Source organism: Nicotiana tomentosiformis, chromosome 2 (assembly GCF_000390325.3).
Source record: "Nicotiana tomentosiformis chromosome 2, ASM39032v3, whole genome shotgun sequence".
Classification (NCBI taxonomy): Eukaryota; Viridiplantae; Streptophyta; class Magnoliopsida; order Solanales; family Solanaceae; genus Nicotiana; species Nicotiana tomentosiformis.
In genome coordinates this window covers 69,955,459-69,964,631 of record NC_090813.1, presented here as the reverse complement: position 1 = coordinate 69,964,631, position 9,173 = coordinate 69,955,459, and the positions used below count along the sequence as shown (strand labels likewise).

Genomic DNA, 9,173 nt, shown 5'->3' with positions numbered 1-9,173 from the left:
GATCTTGGTTTATGTAAAGCGGCCGAGAGAAGTCAAAGTAACAAGCAGTATAGCCTGTCGATTATTTCTTCAACTCTCCGTTTGATATGCCACAGTAATTTGGTACAACTCACACAAAATGTCAAAAATAGCGGTCACTAATTAACTTCTAGGAGCCTTTAACTTATAAAATGCATTGGACCATGGACAGACTTGAAAATTCTATGCGTAGCTTGTTTGTTCCACCTTTTCCAATCTCTCTCTCCCCCCCCCCCCCGGGGGGACATGTTTTGAATAAGTCTATAATATGTTTTCAAAAACTAAAACTGAATTACTCATTTAAGGAATATACAAAATTCTATGAGTATCACTAGTTAACGGATTATTCAGTACAAGCATTTGAATGGGTATGCAAAACCCTTAAAGGACAGATAATAATAAGAACGCGAATAAGGAAAAAATTAAATAAAAGAACTGATTAGTAGGAACTGGGAAATTTGGGAATTAGACAGAAGGGGGGGGGGGGGGGTAACAAAGAATTGTAAGAAAAAAGAAAGGAACAAGCTATTACAACTTACAAGATTTTATTATATATAAAGAAAGAAAAAAATGTTTAAAAAGAAACTTTAATACTTCACCTAACAACTAAATAATACAAAAAAGGAAAATTACAACTGAGATTCTTCCTCTTATACTGTTACAAAATCATAAGAACATAGTAGTTGAATAGTAGTCGAAAGTTTAAGGCTGTGAAACAGAGTAGGAGAAATTCAAAGAATGGCGCATAATGTCCTTCGCTTTTGCGGTCTTTTCTTCATCTTAGGGGGTCGCAGGGCTACCTTTATTGCAGTATCAAAGACAGTTTTCACGTTCTGAAAATTCCACCAAAACAGAAATATCAAAGAAAATTAGGAGTCGATAAGATTGTTTATTTAACGTGTAATGATGTTTAATGATTGATTAAAGCTATAATGGAATTGTTAATTACCTGCTGTGTCTTAGAGCTGCATTCAGTGTAGGCAACTGCTCCTATCATCTTTTTCAACTCCTCTCCCTAAGCAGAAATAACAGATTAGTAAGTATTATTATTATTATTATTATTATTATTATTATTATTATTATTATTATTATTATTATTATTATTATTATTATTATTAAGTAAAAAAATTGCTAATCTTCCCATAGTTGGACTCACCTGGGAGGTTGCTATAGGAGTTGCCCCTGGATGATCACTTAAATATTGCTTATCTTCCCTAAGGTCTGACATCATTAGTTGTAAAACAGGCATAAATCAGGTTGCATATTAGGCTATAATATATGTTTTTATAATTAATTATTCCAAAAAATTATATCTATATAAATGAAATATTAAATTAATCTTACCAAGTTTAGTTCCCACGAGAACAATTGGTATAGTAGGAGCATAGTGCCTTAACTCAGGTATCCACTGTTAATGATCAACAACGAGAATTTTTGGGAAACAATTAAGACAGATTTATCATACTTGTATGATTTCTTTCAACAAAAAATCACTTATATGGGCAGAAATAGTCAAATAGGTAACCTTTTTGTAAATGTTCTCGTAGCTTGCCTTGCTTATTAGAGAAAAAGCAAGCAAAAAGACATCAGCCCCTCTGTAACTTAGTGGCCTTAGCCTGTTATAGTCTTCTTGTCCTGCATTTCACAATCAAGAATTCAAGTTTCAATCACAATATCCCGTCCAGAAGGAAGAGAAAAGATGAACGAGTAAAATAAGGCATAATATCAAAATCCTTCTCCACCAAAGGGAAGTATTGCAGGAAATATTCCCTTCAATAGTGCTAATTTTAAAACAAATTAAAAGATTAATGATTGAGTTCAAATTCATATGTGAAATAGATGTACCTGCAGTATCCCATAGGCCAAGGTTAACGGTGCTGCCATCCACCACCACATTTGCACTGAAATTATCGAACACCGTTGGAACATAATCCTATATATCAAACAACATTCTTATGAAATTAACACGAAAGAGCAACAAAATAACATCCAAGAAATGAGGAGGAAATTTAAGTAAAGAAAGGGAAAAGGAAAAGATAAGAAAACAAATTAATATTACCGTAGGAAAGGTATTACTAGTGTATGAAATTAGCATACAAGTCTTTCCAACAGCTCCATCTCCAACTGTCACACATTTGATAAATCTAGCAGTAGTCATCTTCTGTTGGCTATTGCTTGCAACTTAGTTTGGTTTCTTCTCTCAATGTTCTTGAAAAGCCAAGGACTTAAGATGAGAAATACTTTCTTTTTATTATTCACTGATACATCTCCTAGCTAGTATATATTCTTCAAATACTTCTCTTTTTGCTCATAATGATAAGACCAACATGTTTAAGTAAAAATAATTGGATTTTGAAACTTAATGAATGATATTGGGCAATGGAGAGGTTGGCATATTGGATGGTCTATACACCTAAGCAATCATTGCTTACACGACCCTTTTTACTTTCCTTTAAGTTCAAGGCCAGATAGCTAAAGGAAAAAAGGAGGAAACGCAAAAAGAAACAAAGAAAGGTCTGCAAAGTAGGTGTAGTGGCGAGTGTTAGTTGGTTTAAGTATTGACGAAGCGATTGTATTATATGATCAAAAGAGGGGAAAGATTGCTTAATTGGACTATATTCTATGATGATCAAAATAGAATATATTTAAGAAAGTTGTCAAAAAACAGAAATTTAAAAAATTAGGATGGTGGCCTCAAAGTTTATACTAGGATGTCACTCTTAATTATCATGGGTGGCTTTTCGGATTATCTGGTTGACAGTCACCGCGTTTGAGCTTATTATTGGCCCATGTACACCTTCAATTTTTTTTTGTGTTTTTGCAAAATAACAAAATTAAATAAATAAAAGAACTTAAGCGGGACGGGTTGAAATAACAAAAATTGTTGTGTGAAGTGGGGTGTGGCAGGGCGGGTTGAATTTGCGCGTTTCGCTTAACCTGCACCGGCCCCGTCCCATAGCAATTCCTAGGCCCAATTCATTTTTTGGCACATAGTACATTTTAGAGCAGAGAATGATGCATGTGGTAACAATAAGCCGGGGTATAGCGCATTGCATGCTTCTCGAGCTGAGGCGTATTTATGTGGAGGGGGTGGGGTATATGCACCCATACTCTCTCTCTAGGCTATGTATAAACAGTATCAATTTTACAATTATCTATATAAATATGTTTGTGATCACCCATGCTCAATTGACTACCTTGGTGCATTAGTAAGTTGGTGCCCCTGTGTACCCCGAGGTCAAGGGTTTGATCCTTTGTCCCTTCACCTTTTCTATATTAAGTTTTTTTTCTTTTAAAAGTTCCTTTTTGCTAAAAACATGGCTTACATTTTTAGGAGGAATTTGGGTATATACTAATATCAAATCCCTATTCCTAAAAGCAAACTTCACGGTCTAGTCTGTCTCCCTCTCCTTTTCTGTATTAAGTTTTTTTTAAAGTTTCTTTTGGCTAAAAACATGGCCCACGTTTTTAGGAGAAATTTGGGTATATACTAATATATCAAATCCCTAATTCCTAAAAACAAACTTCACATTCTGTCTCCCTCTCAACTCACTCTCTATCGGTTCTAGCATCTGTAAATGGATTCTTCAAGAAGCAACATTTCTTCTCCACAATAAAATTCTTAGCCTCAGGTATCTAACTACTCTCTCTTTGCTCTGTATTTTAATTCTCTCGCTGCAGCTTTATTGAATAACTTGCTCAAATCCAAACACAATTAAAGTGTCAAACATACATGTACAGAACTACAAATGCCTAATTTTTGTGCTATAACTTCTTCATCTGTTGACTGACATGCTTTAATATGATTGATTTGAATTTAACAATTTATTTGAATTAAGATAGATTAAATAGAAGTGTGAATATTTAATTTTGTAGGAACGATCCATAAGATTAAAATGGATAGATTTCTCACCAAGCCGAAAAATGGTGCATCCATATTCCTAAAATCCCTCTCCTTTTTCTGTATTAAGTTTTTTTTTAAAGTTTCTTTTGGCTAAAAACATGGCCCACGTTTTTAGGAGGAATTTGGGTATATACTAATATATCAAATCCCTAATTCCTAAAAACAAACTTCACATTCTGTCTCCCTCTCAACTCACTCTCTATCGGTTCTAGCATCTGTAAATGGATTCTTCAAGAAGCAACATTTCTTCTCCACGACCACGTTCCTGTAAAATTTTTAGCCGTAGGTATCTAACTACTCTCTCCTTGCTCTGTATTTTAATTCTCTCGCTGCAACTTTATTGAATAACTTGCTCAAATCCAAACACAATTAAAGTGTCAAACATACATGAACAGAACTATAAATGCCTAATTTTTGTGCTATAACTTCTTCATCTGTTGACTGACATGCTTTAATATGATTGATTTGAATTTAACAATTTATTTGAATTAAGATAGATTAAATAGAAGTGTGAATATTTAATTTTGTAGGAACGATTCATAAGATTAAAATGGATAGATTTCTCACCAAGCCGAAAAATGGTGCACCCATATTCTTAAAATCCTGTATACGCCTCTGTTCTCGAATTATATTGAACTGGCAGTATATTTTTTTATAAGCGTAATGCTGATTTTAGATAATGATTGTCAACAAATTAATAATGCAACTTATGATCACCCGGCATTGTCAATAGTTTACTAAGAATTGAGCATATTAAAAAAAAAAGATTTATACTCATAGGACAGATATAAGGAAATTCTTGAACACAAAATAAAGAATCTACACATAAGATCCCCTGTTACGAGAACTGGCCCTTTCTTCTAGACCAACCAATAGAAGAGGGTGCGGGTCAATTTCACATCTTTGTGCCTTTTAATTACTCGTAACACACATCCATACATCTATATATAAAAATAAAACTGAAAATTGGCCAGCTGATGTGGCATCCCTATACGGTCGCTTTCATATTTATCTTTTTTCTGATTTTTTGAGATTTTCCTCTAATTTTAATACCCAAAAATCAATTACTACCTAAAACTAATAATGAAATAGATGAGACTTATGGATGAGAAGATTTCAGTTATGGAATATAAAGAGAGAATAATTAATTGTGATAATTAACCAGTGTTTTAAAAGGCGTGGGCGTAAGGCGAGACGTTTTACATATGCCTCAGCGAGGCGTAAGCCCCGAGGCACGGGACGTAAGTCCCATAGATATTTAATTTTTAGTATTTTATAAAATAATACAGTAAATATTTATAAACAGGTAAAATTGCATAAAAATTTAAGAAAACTATATATATATATATATATATGCTCCATCCCCACAAAAAACTAATCAAAATAATCTATTATATACTACTTACAAGCACAAGTAATTTGAGTCTAAAAGAATAAAGTTTCCTATATGGAGGAACAAAAAGGATGATTAACCTGCAATTTGAACTTTGAACTTGTTGTTATGAAGGAGAATATAGCTCTCTTTGTATTTGTAAAAAAAAAAAATATTCGTTGCTTTTGGGAGATATTAGCAAACTAGCAGACAAGATAAAAAATTGGGAAAGACCATGAATTAGGGCTTCAATCAATAAAAAAGGTCTTGACTTTTAAATTTAATACTTTTAAGTTTCTTTTATAAACCTTTTGAGTAATTACCAAACTGAATTTTGAGAATTTGGGTATTATATGAAGGACTTATTAAACAAATTTTATTTTAATTTGAAAAAGTTTCTGGGGCTTACTCCTCACTAAAACAAAACGCGCCCCGAATGCCCGGGCATACCCGCGAATGCTCGGGCATACGCTCCAAATTGCTGGGCGTATGCCTCTTGAGACTTTCGCCCCACACCATCGCCCCGGGACGTTTTTGGTACGCCTCGCCCCGAAAACGCCTTTTAAATTAGTGCAATTAACAATATAATATCATATCAGTCGCCTTACCGATTCGTATTTATTTATTATTTATTGTGCAAATAAAGAAAGTAATAAAGAATTGTATTAATGGTAGTGAAAAGTGATAAGAGAACAGTGAGGAATCATAATATAAAAGGTAATCACTTTGCTATTGGCTCATATAAACCCCTTTACTTTGCTTCCTCCAATAATCCGAAGCATATGCAAACTAGGCCATCAAAGGTACTTATCTTTTCTTTCTTTTTTATTTTCCTTATTCATCTAAATTATTGTTTACCTAATTTTTAGAAGCCCTAATGTCTCTAAAGTTATAACATTCAACTTTTCCCCTTTTATAATTATTTATTTACTTCTTTTAACATCCATTTGTTAAAAGAAATAAATGTAGCGAAGACTCTCCATCATCAAAATCTCAATTTCTAAATATCTTCTGGGGAGAAAATGCAACCGAAGCTGCAAAGGAGAGTATGTAAGACAATGTTAGATCCTCTAGCTTATCATTTTCGACAAATATTTCTAAGGATTGAATATCTAACATCATTAGGTTCTGTGCTCCTGATTGTTGTTAAAGATCGATATCATTTTCTATCAATAATGTTTATTAGTCATATGTAATATTTAAAAAATATATTGCTTCAAATGTACGGAGTTTGTGTTTCTCAAGCTGAAGGCAAAAACATTGACGGGCGCAAATAAGACAACCACAAGATAGAAAGTCACGGCCAATTAGAACTTCTCCATAAATTATTCCACATATGCAATGCACCAGAAATTCAAAGGACCATTTAGGAGGAGAAATGGTTAACATTGTATGCAAACATATGGACTTGTATATGTGAATATTTTTAATGTATTTATCATGATGATCAATTTTGATACCCGCTTGATATACTTTTTCTATGGCATGTTATGGATATTTGACTTGTATGTAAATTCAAACAAAGACTTGAATAGATAATTTTTTGGGGTTTATTATGATAAATTTACTTGATACTTATTTAGTAGTATTAATTTGCCTTTAGCATGGTATGGATTCTAGATTTGAATGATATATACACAGAAAGAGGAGTCTTAATTAAAGATGATTTTACTTTGAAATATGGGAATTTAAAATGATAATATTTTTCTTTATTCGTTTTTTCTTTTGTTGTGTTTTTGTCATGATGGTGATTTGCATGATATGTTTTCTTGACATTTTATAGAAACTAAATTTTGGCACTTTATGGATCCTGAAAGTTTATTTTATGTGTGTTACTAATAGGCATTAAAATCAGTAAATGAGATAGTAGAAACTTATCCTTAAGCAAACTGTCTTCCGATTTTATCAGTTCCAGTACTAATATTGTCTTGCTTCATCAGCCTTTAAAAGGCCTATGTCAAGACACAACAATACTACTGACTGAAAAAGAGCGTATCACTACTGTATTACATAGCTTTTTAAAGAAGATTTCATATAATAATTTAAATGAGTTATTATATCAATATGCTTCAATTTTTTTTATTTATTTTCATTACTAACCGCACGCGAAGCGCGGACCATTACACTAGTTGAAGTATAAATTATTGTATGTTGATAACATAATTACAAATCTCAATTTTGAAAATATAGCATCCTACTTGGTTTTAATACTTAGAACATCTGTGTTTACCCTTAAAATCGGATAACAATTGAATTTGTGAGTGATTTTAAGGATACGCGCATTAACTTGATACAAAGTGATAATTTAGATTGCAATTGAAATAAATAATGATAAAGTAAATGCAAACCACACGAATTGGACAATTTCAGCCTTGGAAGGTTAGCCACCCTCGAGCCGAATGCACTTCGATCGATGTCAAGACACAGAAGAATAAGAGCTTAAAGAGAATAATAATAATGTATTGCTTTGGAATGCGTATTACAATGTGTTACATGAATTATTAGTCCCCCTTTATATAGTGGACGAATCCTACTTTAAGTACAATTCTATAAAAGGTAAAAAATCTCTTAATTTGTCGATTGCCAGTTCCTCATTGATACATGCCGATATTTCCGCCGTAATATTCGACCGGGTCACGAATATTTCGGTCTTCTGTCATGCTAAGAATGTTTCTTCAAATTCGTTCGGGGCTGGGATCGATTCCGAGATCACGACCTCGATACTCTCGAAGGCAGGCGCTCCAACCCCGGGTTCTAGCCCGGTGGGACTTGGGGTCGATGTTCAGTCCTTTATTGCCATATTTCGAACTTGACCTACCATGTCATAGGAGAAATCGATTTTGATCGTATACAGATAGTCCCCTCATTTTTTGGAGAGTAGACGACGAGAGACGACATGAGCCCCAGATAATTACTTCGATATCCCGTGACAGAAATGACAAAATAAACAAAACGTCTCGTCAGTCAAGTCTTAATGGAATTAAATGCATGTCGGCCACCGGTCGGCCATTACTGGAAGTGAACCGCCACTGAAGAACTATAAATACACCCTCATTTGTTCATTCAAACTTCACATCCAAACCTTTTGTCCTCGTACTTTGAAATTTCAACACTCTCTAGCAGTTATACTTTGGTTATTTTGAGATCCTTTGTAAGAACCCTTGTTCATTTCCATCTCAAGCCATCAAGTGTGCTCCTTTAACTTCCTCTTTTCCCTCACTTTTCCTACATTTTCAAAGAAATGGTGAAGACTTCAAAAAACTGTACCCTAAAAAAAAACTCCATCTACCTCGCGGCCGACTACCGAGGAGACCGTTCCGCGTACTGCTGTCGAGGAACCAGTACCGGAACCCCCCATTAAAAATGTTTGTCCCGGGAGGATGCTAGGTAACCGCTGATTTCAAGGTTGAAAAACCTTCCCCCGTACAAAGCCGGTGTGAGGAAGTCTCGAGATACGTATGCTCGATCACTGAAGAGGTCGTCCCTACGGTAAAAAAAGATTGCAATTGGGTTGACAAACACGTGGTGGTTAACGGACCCAATGAAGACATCACTACCCACGTCAAGGTATACTTAAGTGTTTACAGTGGGCCCATTAGATTCGGTGATCATCGACTTCTGCAAAAGATACGAGTTATGCCTTGGTCAAATTCACCCTTCATTCTGGAGGATCGTGATCCTTCTTCGGTTCTTTGTGAGCAAGATCGAGGGATGATCGTTCACCGTTGACCACCTCATGCATCTATACAGTCCCCGAATCTTTCAGGGGGAACTGATCAAGCTTGCGCGTCGGGCTAGTAAAGCCCCATTCTCGAGTATCAATGAAGATCGGGATCGAGACTGGCTAGGCCATTTTGTCCGAGTGAGGACCTCGGACTT

General features: G+C 34.5%; 1 protein-coding gene across 1 annotated transcript; it reads right to left on the bottom strand.

Annotated features, from left to right (window-relative positions):
- Nucleotides 1-544: 544 nt before the first annotated feature.
- Nucleotides 545-2,543, bottom strand: LOC104088856 (rac-like GTP-binding protein RAC13). Its single transcript, XM_009593598.4, has 7 exons — nt 2,078-2,543; nt 1,864-1,951; nt 1,544-1,653; nt 1,363-1,426; nt 1,175-1,239; nt 968-1,033; nt 545-851 (listed from the first exon to the last, which is right to left on the bottom strand). The coding sequence occupies exons 1-7, from the start codon at nt 2,174-2,176 to the stop codon at nt 750-752; spliced, it is 594 nt and encodes a 197-aa protein (XP_009591893.1). The 5' UTR covers nt 2,177-2,543; the 3' UTR covers nt 545-749.
- Between the last annotated feature and the right edge of the window lie 6,630 nt (nt 2,544-9,173).

Bases quoted from the DNA above. Each gene is read 5' to 3' on its own strand.
- LOC104088856 (XM_009593598.4), bottom strand. From the start codon at position 2,176: ATGACTACTGCTAGATTTATCAAATGTGTGACAGTTGGAGATGGAGCT. The intron at 1,952-2,077 runs GTAATATTAATT...TTTGATATATAG, and splicing joins CTAGTAATACCTTTCCTACG to GATTATGTTCCAACGGTGTT. The intron at 1,240-1,362 runs GTAAGATTAATT...TAATGATGTCAG, and splicing joins TCTCGTGGGAACTAAACTTG to ACCTTAGGGAAGATAAGCAA.